Source organism: Xiphophorus hellerii, chromosome 2, assembly GCF_003331165.1.
Source record: "Xiphophorus hellerii strain 12219 chromosome 2, Xiphophorus_hellerii-4.1, whole genome shotgun sequence".
Taxonomy (NCBI): Eukaryota; Metazoa; Chordata; class Actinopteri; order Cyprinodontiformes; family Poeciliidae; genus Xiphophorus; species Xiphophorus hellerii.
In genome coordinates this window covers 19,543,169-19,560,608 of record NC_045673.1, presented here as the reverse complement: position 1 = coordinate 19,560,608, position 17,440 = coordinate 19,543,169, and the positions used below count along the sequence as shown (strand labels likewise).

The 17,440-nt window shown below is 37.8% G+C and overlaps 2 protein-coding genes across 11 annotated transcripts in view; one reads left to right on the top strand and one right to left on the bottom strand.

Moving 5' to 3' along the window:
* Positions 1 to 17,440, top strand: part of mical2b (microtubule associated monooxygenase, calponin and LIM domain containing 2b) — a 385,618-nt gene that overhangs the window by 197,430 nt on the left and 170,748 nt on the right. The gene's annotated exons all lie outside the window — the stretch shown is intronic.
* Positions 637 to 4,963, bottom strand: LOC116735059 (chemokine-like protein TAFA-5). 2 transcript variants are annotated; one of them, XM_032586662.1, is made up of 3 exons: positions 4,382 to 4,963; positions 3,983 to 4,132; positions 637 to 1,281 (listed from the first exon to the last, which is right to left on the bottom strand). In XM_032586662.1, exons 1-3 carry the CDS (start codon positions 4,455 to 4,457, stop codon positions 1,124 to 1,126), a joined length of 384 nt encoding a protein of 127 aa, XP_032442553.1. In that variant the 5' UTR covers positions 4,458 to 4,963; the 3' UTR covers positions 637 to 1,123. The 2 variants fall into 2 exon arrangements, with proteins under 2 accessions (XP_032442553.1, XP_032442542.1); XM_032586651.1 differs by having other exon boundaries at positions 4,376 to 4,957.

The window sequence follows — 17,440 nt, the reverse complement described above, 5'->3', positions numbered from 1 at the left end:
GCTACTTGTAGCTTTAATCTTCATTTGTTTTACTTCAAATATATAATCTAAATTTCTACTTGTCTGATGTAACATTATATTTATTTTCTACATCTTTCAGGGTGCCCTTTTGCTTTGTTAATACCAAAGCAATTAACTGTTTCACAAAAACAGAGTGTGTTTGTGCACTTTACACCATTTTCCCTGATCCTACTCTTTCAGTTCTTTTTTATTGGTATGTTAAGTTAGACGTAGTCCCCACCGTCTGTGAAAGCGAAGCGCTGCTGAATTAGCTGTCGCCATCGGATTTCTTCTAATTTATGCAGCGCAATTCTATTACTGACGATTAGACAGACATCTTCTGCCGCTCAAAGAAAACCACTGCGCATGTCTTGGAGCGCCGCGTGCGAGTGAAAGGTGGGGAGTGCAACAGAAACACGGAATTGGTGAGTCAGGTTATTGCTTGGATTTTAATCGGTGCATTTTGCATCCAGTGAAAACAAACATGTTAACAAATAAACTGGACAGTTTGCTGTACGTTTAGTGATATTTCCACAGTGACTGGTCCGGTCCGAGACCGAGACCATCAAAAAATGGGTCTCGAGACCAAGACCGGTCTCTAGTACTACAACACTGGGTTAAGTTTATAATTGTCTATTTTTTTTTTTTTTAGTATCAGAAAGAGGAAATACGATCGAAAAGTTTGAGGTTACTATGTCTATGAGTGTATGAATGCATAATGATGTTATGATTCTAGCTTAATGCTCATGGGAAAGTTTTCTGAAGCTGTCTCTCCAAACCCTATTACAATAAAGTTGTTGAATTATTTCTTGTTTGTCTGTTATTCACCCTCAAGAACATCCTTGAATGTTTAATTTCCTTTATGAAAGAAAATGCATATGCTTGCAATCTGTTTGGTAACTAGATTGTCAACCTGTGAGAATGGAATAAAACCCTCCTATAAAACTGTATGCTGTGTTCTTCTCAAAGGCTTTTTCTCCTGACGGTTTAGTGAGCAGAGTCTGTGAACACTGTAAAACATTAAAATAAATATTGACAAAAAATATATTCTTTCTCTGGTTCTCGAAACTATTTTCCCTCACTCTTTGTTAAAGATAATTTCCATTCATGTGATAGTAAAGAATCACAGCAGCCCAACAGGTTCTCCTCCTACCGTGGTAGTTTTTAGTCGGCCTCCCGTTTGTGTGCAGGTCCAGCCCGATTTATTGACCAGGATATTACAACCCTCATCATCCAAACATGGAATCATTTCGCACCACTGTTCACTCCTGACGATTTGAGCTGGGGGAAAGAACAAAACATGTCAGCTTAGTCATTTTTATTCCTTATCTTTAATGTTTTTCAGTAGGTGTCATCTTTTCAAACTTTCTCAAAACTGAATGAAAGACATGCGGCATGCATCGTCGGGTCCGGGAATCGAAACCCACGACGGCTGCGTCGAGGACTCAAGGCCTCCAAACATGGGTCGCGCTAACCGCTACGCCACCACGGCACGCCATAAACAGGCCTTTTTATACACCATGTTCCAAGTTATTATGCAAGTGATATTTTCTAAGATTTTCTTAAATGGTCAATACAAATGATGGTCAGTATAATTTTCAAGTCCTGAACTATTACAGTATAAATCAAATTTTACTGAACAAAGCTCACAATGAGAACAGTATTTTTTTCAAAAATAAAAAACTCAAAATGCACAAAATTATTATGCACAGCAGATTTTCTAAACATTTTATGGATTATAAAGAACTGCAGAAGGTCATTCTTTCAATGTGCAGCATTAAGTGTTCACATGTACTAAAATCAAAAGCTATTTCAATCAAAAACATCTTAACAGACCAAGTTACATGTTAACATAAAACCCCTTCTTTGATATCACAGCACAATTCTTGATCCATTGAACTTGTGAGTTTGTGGAGTTTCTGCTTGGATTTCTTTGCAGGATGTCAGAATATCTTCCCAGAGCTGTTTTGATATGAACTACATTCCACCCTCTGATCTTCTGCTTGAGGAAACTCCAAAGGTTCTCAATAGGGTTGAGGTCAGAGGTCAGAGGAGGATGGTGACCACACCATGAGTTTCTGCCCTTTTATGCCCATAGCAGCCAATGACACAGTGGTGTTCCTTGCAGCATGAGATGGTGCATTGTCATGCATGAAGATGATTTTGCTACTGAAGGTACGGCTCTTCTTTTTGAACCATGAAAGAAAGTGATCAGTCAGAAAGTCCATCTACTTTGCTGAGGTCATTTTCACCTTCATGGACTCTGAAGGGGCCGACCAGCTCTCTCTCGCTCTCTCTCCCTCCTTCCCTCCCTCCCCATGATTTCAGCCCAAAGCATGACTCCACCACCTCCTTGTTGATGTCACAGCCGTGTTGGGATTTGGTGGCCATCCACCACCAATCCTCTACTGCGTCCATCTGGACCATCCAGGGTTGCACAGCAGTCATCAGTGAACAAGTCTGTTTGAAAATGAATGTTCATGTACGGCTGGGCCCACTGTGACCGTTTCTGCTTGTGAGCTCTGGTTAGGGGAGGCTAATAGTAGGTTGATGCACAAGCCTCTGGAGGATCCTCCACCTTGAGGTTCCAGAAGCACCAGCAGCTTCAAATAACTGTTTGCTGCTTTGTAAGGGCATTTTAACAGCTGCTCTCTTAATCTGATGAATTTATCTAACAGAAACCTTCCTCATTCTACCTTTACCTGTATAAACCCATCTTTGTTCTGAATCAGCAACAAATCTCTTCACAGTACGATAACGCTTCAGTTTTTGTTACATATCTAATGTTTTCATACCTCGTCATACGGCACTACACTATCTGATGATTTTCATCAGCAGAGATCCTTTCTCTTTCCCATATTGCTTGAAACCTGTGGCCTGCTTAATAATATGTTGATTTCCTTTAATTGACTCACCAGACAAACTAATCAACCAGCTCTCTGAAATTAATTATAGTGATTCAAAGATCCCTGACACACAATACCATCTATAATTTTAATAGCACAACAAAATATTTAATCTTTATGATACTTAAATCCAATTTGCATAATAATTTGGAACATGGTGTATAAACAGGCTTTACAATGCCCAAGTCTGTGCTAATTGATTCAAATTTTTTCTGTGCTCATTTATAGGTTATTTATTGATTGATATATTGCATGTGATTGCTATTTATTTGTTTATATCTAGTTATTTTTAAATTATCACTCTTAGGTATATATATATTACAAACTTTGTATTTATTACCTAAGATGGAGTAGCTTTCAACAAATAAGCAATTTCCCCTTGGGGATCAATAAAGTATATTCTATTCTATTCTATTTTATTTTTACCCAAAAGAGATTCGTGCAATTTTTCAAAAAGTTTCTCTGGATCTTGAGAACGTAAGTGAGGGATTGCTTTTTCCCCCTCCTTTTCTCCATGTCCCCTTACGGGCTCGGTAAAATGCTGAAATGGTTTTCAGCAGCATTGGAAAGATATAAACACAGCCATGATTCACAGAACTTATTTCAAATTTTTCTAGTCCAAGAATGCATTCAGACAATGAATGAAATAAAATAAACAGCATATGTGTGCTTACAACCCCTCCTCACCCCGCTAGGGACAAGGAAGTTAGAAGATGGACGGATGGATGGATGGATGTGTCCTTACGCATCTCAGCTTTTCTGCCGTTTTAAAGACTCTCCAGAGAAAAATAATAAGTAAGCATAAAATGTAACCATTTTTAAGAACAAAATAACTTTTTTTCGATACCACTTAATTGAAGTCTTATGTGTATATAATCCATGTGTGTTGAAGGAAAATGCAAACATATAGGGAACACTGTATGGACTTGCTGAACCCACACAAGAAAGTGAAGTATGAAGAAAGAACTCTGGATCACGTTATTCTTGGCTACTTATCCTGTTTCCTCCATGTGCTTTTCTAGGGCAGTTCTCATAAAAAAAACCCTCCAGCCTTTGGAGAAAAGCAAAAATCATACCATCAACACAGGCCGGTTTGGTTCGTGTTGTCCCAGCAATCTGTCCTTCCCTGCATGCACAGCGGACTGTCTGACGGGCGATTGTTGTCCTGGGTTGGCTGCTGTCTCGGTCCAGAGTTACGATCTCACAGGTTCCTGCCACCAGCTGACCTGAGTGAGAGCATTTAAAGAGAAAATGGTCGAATTACACGACATGTCAGTAGGTGCCACTTGATGTGTTCACTAAGCAAAAGGCCTGATTTCAATATTGAAGCTAGATACAATTTGTTTTTTTAAATTTTTGCAATAACATACATTTTAAGTTAATATGTAACATATTATGCAAAACTCCACGTGATCCATTTCCATTTCCCGAATTGGAAGCTGGAACCGGAAACCAACGTCAAACTATACCGTAACTCAGCAGGTGGTTGTGGAGAAGCAGGAAGCAGCCCGCGGCGGCAGTCAGCGTCCAGGTCAGCCGGAGGAGCAGCATGAGGGAGAAACGTTCGAATCAAAATGATTCGATCCGCACTGCTGTCCATATAATCAGTCCAAAAGGAGTCAGATGAGAACCAAACCAACTCATCGTCGGGAGCTGAAGCCTGAATTACCACATTAACTATTTACAAGTGATATATCCTTTAAAATGAAAAAAGCTCGTACTTTCCCAGCACTACTTCTGGTGGTCAGCAGAGCCCGGTGTGCTGCTGCTGCTGCTGCTGCTTGTGGTCCGTTTCCGCAGGAACGCGTTCTTCTGAATTACACATTTACCCCAGATAATAAGTTTGCCAACATTCTAATACACCCCGGTCCGCTTCTGATGTGTCGGGCTTCCGGACTGGAGTAAATCCACCGGGAGATCAGTGGGGTCGGCTCCGGTGGAAGCTGCTGCTGTAGCGGGCATGTTGTGCTCGTTTCCCTGCAGGAAGTTCACAGAGAACCGCTGCGGCTTTTCTGAGAGTTCTCTGTCCTCGAGTCCGATACAAGCCGCTTTATAACTGTCTCACGTCCTGGACTGACGTCACAGTGGTTCATCCTACAGACATTAGATACCGGGACACAATCTGGTCTGACACGACAGTACTGGAATATGGACAGTACATATGGCAGACCGTTTTAACATAAATTCCGTTTTACCGCCCGTACATTCCGATCTCTGAAATTGGTTTAAGGCTAGACGTTTTAGCAGTTTAAGATATCTCTAATTATATTTTGACTAGACAAAATACTTATTTAAGATATCTCTAATTATATTTTGACTAGACAAAATACTTATTTGAGATATCTCTAATTACACTCTGACTAGTCGAAATGACGTCAGATTTACCATTGACTTGAATTGAGACTCCAATTCATGATATCTACAATTAAATGAATAACCATGAAGTAAATTAAATGATATCTCAATTGGTTGTAGCCCCCATATCAATTTAGTTTTGACTAGTCATAATTCTGATTAAAGATATATTGAATAACACCACAATTCAAGATATCTTAAATGTATTTTTAGTAGAGTCTCCGATTAGGTTTTTTGCTGACAATTCCTATACCAATCACTGCCGATCTGGACTGGCTGTTAATTTTCCACGTTAGGTATAAATTCTACGAGATCTGGTAAAATGGAAATATGATCTGGCAATAAATTCACCAAGATTTAGAAAAAGAAAGCATGAAACATTGCAGGCACAATGCAGCGTTCAGTAAAAAGGAAAACTGAAAAACCTGCAAATCAGTAAAACAATATTTCACAGCAAACTTCTCAACAGCCTAATTTGTACAAAACAATCAAATAAATCTTACAAAACTGCCAACAATTTCAAGTGAAAAAGAAAACATTCATTCCAAGTCAAATGCAGGTTGCCTTCAAATAAACAATCCTAAGTTACTAAATCAAAACTGCCTGAGAGTAGGCTACTGCTAATTGTTTTTTGCTGGTGGGTTGTTTCTGACAGAGCCGAGTTATTCTGCAGAACACAGGGAGGACGCAGAAGAGCTCTGATTTTTTTCAGAGCTTATCAGTCTCATGTTAGGACAGCAAAAGTTTTAATACAAGTAAAAAGTTGTTTTTTTTAAAAGTTACATGCTGCAGCTTTAAGCAGCTTTTCGATGTGAGAGTCCACTGGCTGGTGGAGGCAGAATGGCGCCATGTCTGTGAAATATTACTGCCAGCACCGCCTGGTGAAAAAGCTTCTAACACCGCCAGCCCGATGACTGTATCTTTCAGGAAATTTGCTTAGTTTCTGAGCGTCATGCTCATCTGGGTGAGTGTTGGTAGTTGTGTGCTGCTTTTCCTGCGGTCTGATCGTTCCGGTCCAGATGTCTTTTTTTGTCTGCAGTGAGCCTCAATAACTCACCAGACTCCGTTGTATTTTAAACGTCATATTAAATTTGCTGTGTTGATGCATTTTGATGTGCTTCATCTCTGAGATATTTTCCCATCACAACAAGCAACCTTCCCCATTCTCTGTGTTAAAGTTTCACACTTTTGTGACTTCTTTACACATATGTTGTTAAGTATAATTTGCATGATAAGTGACCGATTTACAATCAGTCACTTATTTACAATTTACATACATAATACTTCGATTTAGGGGCTGCACAGTGGCGCAGTTGGTAGCACTGTTGCCTTGCAGCAAGAAGGTCCTGGGTTCGATTCCCAGCCGGGGTCTTTCTGCATGGAGTTTGCATGTTCTCCCTGTGCATGCGTGGGTTCTCTCCGGGTACTCTGGTTTTCCTCCCACAGCCCAAAAACATGACTGTCAGGTTAATTGGTCTCTAAATTCTCCCTGTGTGCATGGTTGTTTGTCCTGTATGTCTCTGTGTTGCCCTGCGACAGACTGGCGACCTGTCCAGGTGAACCCCGCCTCTCGCCTGGAATGTAGCTGGAGATAGGCACCAGCAACCCTCCCGACCCCATTAGGGACAAAGGGTGAACAGAAAATGGATGGATGGATGTTGTGGCCCCCCATCTGGCCTCATTTCTCCGTCGTAATGACATTAGGGACAAAGGGTGAACAGAAAATGGATGGATGGATGTTGTGGCCCCCCATCTGGCCTCATTTCCCCGTCGTAATGACAGAGCCCGCAAAGCTGAGGGCACTTGTCTCCAGTGAGATGTTCACATCCACCTCAAAAATATGTAGTTGTGCCCCTGTGAAGGACTCCACACATCCTGCCCATAAATTGTTCTAGCCGCTGCCCTCAGGCAGGAGGCTGAGGAGCATCCAGAGCAAGATCACCAAGATGAGGAACAGTTTCTTCCCTTCAGCCGCCAGACTCCTGGGCTGCACCAAATGCATCTTCCTCCCCTAGATTATTTACACACAGACATTATGTTAGGTTTAAATTACCTGAACACAAAGAAGAGACAAGAGTCAGAACTTAGTTTTTTTACCTGCAGGGAGAACACAGCCGAAACCCAGCTACAGATTTCAGCCTATGCTCTGAAGTTTCGACTGAGTCTTGCCCTGCTTTTATTAGAATTAGGAACACCCTAGTTACATGACAGTGTGCAGCCCTGAAGGGAGGGGCAACAAAAAACAGCTGCACATTCACATGAACACAACTCATTCATACAATCTTCAAAAGCATATTTCATAAGATAAAAGTGCCAGTTTGCAGTTTCTCTAGGCCATCACCGCTGGAACGTCTCGTTCATGGTACCCTCCTCTTCACTCCTCAGCAGTTCCCACAGTTTCCTGCAGACATAGATTCTAACAGTCCTCAAATATAATGATTAGTATTTATATAGGTTATTATTTTAATTCTATCACATTACTTTTTATATTCTTTTTGATTTTTTTTTTCATTAAGTATTTAAAAAAAATCTGTGTCAGGAGACCTGCTTGTGCCCCTTACAATAATATTTAGCTAAATATAATAATTTAACAAAATAAATTTGTCTTTCTACCCTCAGTCTAATAATGACTCGGTCTCATAAGGAGGGTTCTCATTTTCTCTGCCTCCATGTTGTTAAAAGACCGGGCCCATGGCGAGGAGGATCTGTGCCCTCTAACTATCAAATTATGGGGAAGAATATTTTTTCCCCAACATACACTTGTGAATAAAAACATAGGTTAAAGTTAGAAAATAGAATAGAATAGAATAGAATTACTTTATTCATCCCAGCAGGGAAATTACTTCGTAGTTACAACATAGAGACAAGACACAAAAACTGTTTCTATTTATATTTCATAATTGTCCTCTTCACCCTCAATCACAGAAATGGTTCGACTGCAGAGAAAACTTCTTACTTTAACTTTATCAGTGGTGGACTAAATGCCCTGTTCGCTACAAGCAGACAGAGTCGGTCCCACCGACAAATATAAAGAATATATGTCTTTATATTAGACATCCTGATAAGACGATTGTCACATCGACACACCTCAAAGCCCCAGTACCACCTGCTTACTGTTCGCTCTCTGCTTCATCTTATGCTAACATTACTAACAGGTGGTTCTCACTGCTGTTGTCCCAAAAGCATCGGCGGACTGGCATACGGGGCTACAGGGAGATTCCAGGTAGATTCCAGCAGAGATGCGCAGCACAGCGGCTAGCTCTTCATGCAGGGCTGGCCCAAGGCAATGTGATGGAACGTGACTTGATATCTCTCAACCTTACAATTCTAGATCTCTCTGAGGTGCTAACATTAAAAAAAAAATCCATAGAGTTAACCTACCTGAGTCTTTTTTTTGTCTTCAAAACAGTCTGCAGCCAAGTTGTTATAGAGGGAAAATATAGACTACATTCGCTTTGCATTGCCCCCACATGATGACAATGATATAATATGGTCTGATTAAATATAAGATTCTTGATTAGTAAGGGTAGCTGCTATGATGTTGTACAGTGTTTTAAGATCTTGTTCAATGTGCCCCTTTTTAACTTTGAGCCCCTACCCCTCCAAAGGTCTCTGCACGGCCTTGCACGCTGGAATACATTACATGATGAAAGAGGAATTTTATTAAATTTGCCAAGCCAGTATAGTTATTTACCAAGCTTCCTTTTTTTAAACAAATTGGTCTGAGGATACTAACTCTGAACTAGTGTGTTCTGCAGCCTGGTTCTTATCAGGCTGTCTCTCAGGAGTAGAGCAAGCAGAAATTCCTCTTGCTATGCATCTACAGACAACTCTCCTCTGATTGTGATGGATTGTGTAAAACCCATCTGAATTGTGTATGTTTATGCTTGCCCATATCAAATGTTCAAGTTTGGTTAACTTGTAATCCTGGACATTGGTTCTTTGCAACTAGGCAGAGCAGGAAGAGATGGACAAAGCAGGCTAAACAATAGATGTTTTTTTGTGGGGTTTTTCCCCGATTCTGTGAGAAACGTTTTATTTCAGAATCTTTGAAATGGTAAATGGCCTGTACTTTTGTAGCAATTATCAGGTCCAGAGGACTCCATCACTACATTTGGTGATTTACCCATTCACACACACATTCACAGGCTTATGGTAGTGAATTACTTTGTAGACACAGCTGCCCTGGGGCAGACTGACAGAACAAGGATGCCATTCACCGGCACCAACGGGCCTTCTAACCACCACCAGCAGGCAAAGTGGGCAAAGTGTCTTATGCAAGGACACAAAAACTGAGAAAGGTGAAGTGAGAGGTTTATGTTTACAGGATAAGCCTCCACCTTCTGAGCCACCATTGCTCCCAGTTTTAAGAATGTACTTTGGGAAAAAATAAATCCTCAATATACACTAATTAAGCTTAACATTATGACTAATGACAGGTTAAGTAAACTATTCTTGTTACTTTTTCACTGTAGTTGGTGGGACATAGTAGGCAGCAAGTGAATATCTCTCATCAAATAAGCTGCATGAGAAGCAGAATAAATGGTAATGCTTATGGAAGTTTCTCAACACCCAAACTTGGATGATGGGTTATTCAGTCAAAAGAAAAAGGTCCAAGAAAGGAGCAGTGGGGAGATACAGTATCTAATTGTCAATCTGGTGTAGGTGTTCTAAACAAGTCTGATCCATGAAAGTCCTGCAATGCAATGGATACTGTTAACATCTTCATAATATCACAGCACACCTTCAGGGGTCACCATGAAAACTGTGTTTCATGGGTCTGCTTTGGTACTAAACATTTATTTTGCAGGTGGTCACAAAGGTATACCTGATCAATTTAAATCAGCATTGTTTAACACCTCTTAAATTGGATGATGAGGTTCATAAGAAGATGCATTATTAATGGAAGTTATTTGAAGTAGCCATTTTTGTAGATAAAGAAAACTGTCCATTTCAAAAGAGACTAAAGTGTTTCTTCACCACATACCACCATGGAGGTGTGATCTGGTGACATGGGTTGGTAAAGATGTAGCAAGTAGTATTTCAAAATGTATATATATATATTTATATTTGAACTCCAACCAATTTGTCTTTGCAAAGTCAATGTCTGGGTCTGTCCAACCTTTTGCAGACCAGTCTACACTGAATCGGATTCTCTTACTGCTATTCCTGTAAGTCAAACAAATTCTCATCATCAGAACTCTGCATCTATATTACCTATAAACTCAAAAATGCATTTTTATTCATAATTTTATTTAATTTGCAAGTTTATGTTACACTGAGATTAACAACTTTGCACGTACAAAGAAAATCATTTTAACTGGCCATGATAACATAGCTGTTGATGGACACACTGTACAGCTCTTTGTTTGACATCAACATTGGCTGTGCACACTGAACAGAGAGCCTTTACACTCTTCAGTCATCTTTTTTATAATTTTATAATTTATAATTCTAAGTTTAGGTGAAAGTTTGTTAGTTAAGCTTGACGTGCGGTAAGGCTGTTATCCTGCATAAGTATATAAAGTAAGACTTCTAGAACCAATACAGTTTGTTGCTTGCCCATCTGCGAGAGCTTTTTTGGAAAAAAAGACTGCTGGGTTATCTTTTGCAAGTTGGTCCAGCTTTGTGTTGGCCCAAGGGTTTCATTCTTGTGCCATTCAATAATTAAAGTTTAGCAAGCAAAGCAGAAGAACTTTGTTTCAAAACTCGAACTCGTCTGAAGCGCTATAGAAATAGCACCTTAGTAGAGCCATCTAATCCATCGGCATCTTGCCGAACCAGTGATTTGCTTTATGTTCAGCCATTTTTAAGCTAATTGGACCTCTAGAGGAATAATTAGGAGGTTCGATTAAAGCGACAGAGCTTTTTGGCTTTATTAACAAATGTCACGTTTTTCTCTTTTGTACTCCACATCATGGTTGTCACCACCACCAGAGATACTGTATGTATATTTATAACCTCGTGAAGCTTTATCCAACTGGTTTTTTTCTGCAAAGCGTGCTATTTTCTCAGTTACTTTAACAAGCATGTAATTAAAGTCCGACAGGAGAATTTCTAATTTAACTTCAAAGTTGTTACTGTTGTTCTTATTCAAGAACAACAGAAAGAAAGAAATTCTGAAAATAATTCATTGCTCTAATTTGTATAACTGCAGTTCTCTGTCAGGACCATCTGAATAGTAGGATGATTCTGTTAAGGCAAGCATCAGGAATGTGCCAGTTAGTTCAGTGGTCCCCAACCCCCGGGCCGCGGACTGGTACCGGTCCATGGACCAATTGGTACCGGGCCGCGCAAGAAATAATTTCCGTTTTATGTATTATTTGAGTCTGGAGGATCTTTTATTTCCAGAAAATTTTTTAATCCTTTTCCAGAAAATCCTTTAACCGGATTCTCTCAGTTACATCTTGCGTGCCAACGTTGAGCCCACAGGCAGCAAAATGAGTAAAAAACCGATCAGATGACTTTGGAAAGTTTCTTTGCAAAGGGGAGAAGTCCCAGAGAAGAGACATGAGAATGGATTTATCCTGGTAGGTGATTCCCACATTCCAAGCTCTGCATGATATGCGGTGTCCGGTTCGCCAACGAGGCAATGAAGCTTCAAACAGCTTCACCACTAGAGACCAAGCATCCTGTGCATAAGCATCACTTCGGGTGTCATTGTCTCTCATCACTCCCATATGGGATCGTCTCGTTGCAGAGAAACAAGCTCAGGACTCCCATTAGCCGTTATCGTGAGTTAAAATTTTCACAAAAGTAAAATGTTCGTTTCTGTGGCGCATCTGTTTCTTATTTTGAAGGGATATGTAAACGTTACCATAGCAACCAGAGTCAGAGAGCGTTAGGGCAGTGGTCGAGACGAGATGAGAGGAGAAGAGCTTGTGAGTTTTAGGTCTGGTTCACACGGCACGATTTAAGGATTGTTGGCCGATTTTCCAGACCTCTGTGACCACAGAACTGATAAAAGTACAACAGGTTCAATTGGTTCGTGTGTCCAACCACACGGCAGGAGCAACGCACCACACAAACTGATTCCACTCAAGAACATCCCGATTCCAGAAGAAAATCCAGTAAAACCCCCAACATACCATACGTGAATTTAGAATAATCAAACACGGAAAACGATGTAGAAGCAGTGGTGATAGTTTGTGATCCCCGGCCGCAACAAAATTGCCAAGTCTTGACCGGTCCACGGTAACAAAAAGGTTGGGGACCACTGATCTAGTGGATTGGACATCACATGACTTGTTGTGCGCCACCTGCGCTGTTGCTTTACATTGAGTCTGAAATATCGGTGGTCGGGGAATGACACAATCAATCAAAGAATCTGAAAAGGGGACGCAAAGTTTTGATATTAATTGTCAACACCATTTCACAGGTCAGTAAAAAGCTTTTATTAAAACAGTGATTCTTGAGAAGATGAACAAAATTGGTCCTATGGATAAAGCACAAAATTTGAATTAGATATACACAAAATATTTTTTTTTTCAATTATCTGACTAAACCTGGGCCATGTGAGCACAACAATGTATGTTTTCCTGGTGTTTGCTGAATATTTTTTATTTTAAACATTGTAGTAGGTGGTGCTAATGCTAGAAAATTTCTAAACTCCTCTGCGCTTCATATTCTTTACTATTCACTTATTTTGCCATCTCTAAGTCACTGTGTGGAAGTTTGGGGTAACACTTACAAAACTTCACTTCAACCATTATGCACCTTACAGAAAAGAGCCATTTGAATAGTTCACAAGGTTGATGTTTATTGGCATACCAACAATCTTATATAACAGGTTCTTATTTCCTGAAATTCCCAGATTTCGTAGAGTTTCAAACTGCACAGTTTACAACAAACTGCAACTGCAACAGCATTTCTGTTATTGGAGTGAAGATCTGGAATAAACTCACTAAAGAGCTGAAGCAAAGTCCAAGCACGAGATATTTTAAGAAAAGACTTAAAATGGTTACTATTCAAAAGTATAAGGATGAACAGTTGTGATGAATTTGGCTGAGAATTAGAGCACTGTGGATGACTTGGGCAATTGGGTGCAGGCGTGTGTATGTGTGTGTCAATACATGTGGGAGTGTAAATAGGTAAATATTATTTATGTATATATGCAGGTAGATGTGTATGTATATATACAGTATATATACAGTATATGGGTGTATGTATTCCTTTCATTTGGTTCAGGAAAACTTATTAAAGTTAATATTATTATTGTTTCATTGTTTTGGAAAGGATAATAGAAATAAGAAGACTACTTATGCTATGAATTAATGAATGGAAAAGGGGTATGATTATATAAGTTAAACTTCATCACTCTCCTTTTCAGACTTACAGTCACCGAATAAGTGGTGTATTTACATGTATCTGAGTATGTAAATTTGATGGTAAGGTATTGTATACCTTACCATCAAATAAAGACATGAAAGTCTTTATTATTATTATGTTTGTTGGTGATATGTCTGTTTGAAATAAATTATCATCATCATCATGGTGTCTGTAAAATCCCTTGTCCGGGAGCAGAACTCAATACATTATGTTTTTGAATTTTCATTTTGCGATCAATATGAAGGAAGACTCACGGTGGTTGATTAGCCAACTTAAACACCTGGTCTCCTCATTATCTGTCAGAAAATGTAGGTCGCCTTATTTTTGTGTTAGTTGAACCGAAATACTCCGAACTGCGCAGTAATAAGACATGTTAAGGTGATAAACGTTAAGCTAGCATAGTTAACCTACTCCTCACTTTATATATATATATATATATATATATATATTTAATTAAACCTTTTTACTGACCTCTGAAATGTGATCCCTTTAGACCTTGTTATCTTGCTGTCGTAGTCTTGACAATTAATATCAAAACTTTGCGTCCCTTTTTCAGATTCTTTGCTTGATTGTGTCATTTCCCCACCACTGATATTCCTGACTGAATGTAAAACAATAGGGCATGTAAAGCACTGCCCAAAAGTCACATGATCCACTAGAACAATGAGCGGACTTGCCGTTGACCTTTTGTTTTACAAAGCATTAACTACCTGTTAATATGCAGCTGCTGCCGAGTTACTGTCCGCACATAGATGCCTTATTAACAAAACTGCTACGCTGCTTTCATAGACTTAAGCTTTTTTGTCAAAGGTAGCAAACATCTCATTCATATTTAGCTCTTTAAGTTTTAGTTAATTAGAAGAGTTTGAAATGGGAAGGAGGAGCTGAGCAAGTGGACCCAGCTCTGTGTGTGGGAGCCGAGAACAGATAGAAAAAACTAAAAGTTATGCCTTTATTTCTCATTGTCTTCAACGTAGAGCCTTTAAAACCACAAAATAAAATCTGAATACTTTTCTATATAAACCCTGCTGCTTTAAATGTTATGATACTCCCCAGATATTCATTTCTATCTACCTGTTGGTTCTCCGTCACCCAGGATATGGCAAAACTAAAAAAGGCTTAAAAATAAAGCAACTTAAGTTATAATTTAAATAGCCCATAATTTTCATTTTTTAAAAGTCATAAATTTGCTAGAAAAAACTCAGAAATTATTGACTTTTGAAACTCAAATGTCCAGAACAAAATTTCTGAGTCTTTTTTAAAGCAATTTTTGTCCTTTCAAACTCAGAAATTTCTTAGATGTTTCAAGAAAATGCCTGAAGTGAATCTAATTTTTTTTAGTTGTTTTTGGAGGAAATGCACTTTTCCTTTTTCTATCTTAATAGAAAAAGATAGAAAAATGGCCTTAATATGCCATTTTATCTGGGAATGAAAGACATTGAGATTTGTAATGTATTTCAAATAACAATCTGAATGCAAGTCAGTTGCACAAAAAGTCAAAGGTCATATTTTTACTCTATTTAAGACAAATTGCTTATTGTTGTTTCCTAAAATAATGGTCTAAGGCAGGGGTGTCAAACTCGTTTTCATTTTGGGCCATACCAAAAATCTGAATGCTCTTAAAGGGCCGGCTACGCCAGAATATATTGATAAAACCCATTAAACTCTTAAAATATTAATAAACAGCTGTTTGTTTCTGCATTCAATAAGTGTTTCTTAAAATTAAATTATATTTAACATCTTTTCACACTGATCAGTCTCTCCAGGATTTTGTGAATGTTTTTTGTAATTTTTGCTTTAAAAATTACAGATTTTATGGTGCTGATTTAGAAATGTTTGCAAGGAACTTTTACAATACTTGCGCTAATGTATGATATTAAAAGTCACATTTTACTGCTTGCTGTATCGATCACACCCTATAACTTGACATCAAGTAAAGGTGAGGCAGCACTGACTTAAACCAAATGTTTTTGTATGAATTTTGAGAAACATTTGCAGTAAAATCAGAAAAAATATTGATTTTGTGTGAATTTTGCTTATTTGTGAACAACTGGAGGAACCTCTTGATGTAATTTGCAGTATAGAGGACCCCATAAAAGCTGCAGAGGGCCAGACTTGGCCCACGGGCCTTCTGTTTGACACATTGTTTTACAAGATTTGAAGTTTAAATTTTTGAAAAACCTGGATTTTTTTTCCACCTGCCATCTTGTTTGACAAATGTATCACGTCTTCTATTTATTTATTTCAACGTTAAGATGAAATATTATAGCCAGACCATTATTTTTTATTTTTTTACGAGAAAGCAGTCCCGGTATTAGGAGAACTCGGTAATACTTTTATGAAAACTCAACGCGAAAAATAACTAAAACTTATGATGGGGAATGTTGAGCATCTTGTGAAGTTTTATAAATAAGAAAATACTTAATCTTTTAACACATTAGTGTCAAATTAACTCTTTATCAGTAGAGTGTATTTTTGAAAGAATCAAACGAATTGATCTGGTCACATCAGAAGCTTTTTCCTCATTAAAATGACTTAATTTTAAGGCGTTATGGTAAAATTGCATCTTTTTTGTGCTAATATTATGGCAATATTCTTGTAATGAAATACAAATTCTTACGTAAGGGATGACTGAAATAAACTGAACAGAAAAAACAAGAATTTAATATGGATTAAATTAACTTTATTATTGTTTTCAGCGATCCTCCTCCTGTTGAATCGTTCCCTCATTCTCTACATGGAGTACTTTCTTTTTTCTCTACATCTTCGCTGCAGATCCTCTCCTTCCTGTTTGCCTTCTGTCTCGCAATAGTGCGAGAAAATTTGTGCCGCTTGTCAAAGGACCAAAGGATCAAAAGATTTCAGATTTAGTTGTCATTTTTAACATTTTTTGAGTGATATTTCTCCAGTAAAAGTCTTTTTCTACAAAATGAAAATGTTGTTGATTAAACTATAATAACCCTAACCTTCCTTGTGTTTACAAACTAGACGACAACCCAACAAATATATCCTTTGACATGTTTTCATGATATCATCCTTTCTAGAGAGATTAGAGAGATTTCCACATCTCTAAAAATGCCAATATTGTAAAATTTAAATGATTTATTTGTTGTAGTACAGTATAAATTACATTTATTTCATGGTAATTGTGTAGTTCCCCATTATCTAAACCGTTTTAATTATAAATCTGATTTAAATGATTTTTTTCTTTCCTATTAAACTGTCACTTATACATTCAAAAAGACCAGGAGTTAATCTATTTCATTAGATCAACCTTATTTATACCAGAGACACAGAATATGGGTTTATTTCTTTAATATATTTATTAATTTAATATAACTTATCTAAACTAAGTAGGAAAAAAAATCTATTAAGTCTAAGATCTGTTGGACTTTTCAGACTTTTCCTCAGTGGTGAATTAAAATAAATGTAATTGAATAGAAATGAAATTATACTGCTTTTAGGCTTTGCGTATTGAACTAAAACTTCTAGAATAATATATAAATATTTCTTCTAATATTTTGGTAATATATATATTTAATAATAGTTTTTGCCAAATCCCATTTATATCTTTTTATCAAAAATGCTTTAACAGGATAAACATTGTAAATAATTTTATGAGAAATTTCTCTTCCTTTATTGTTTATTAAGTATTTTTTTAGGAGTAATCAAGTCCACTTCCAATTTATATTTTCAAAAATGCTGGACCAATAAAATATACAAGCTGGTGAAAAAACAACATCTCGTAACAGAATATTTCTTAACATTTTGTTGGTTGTTTTCTTACTATATACTTATATTTTGATCTTTAATTATTGCGATTCCAAGATATTTAACTTTGTCTTTTATAG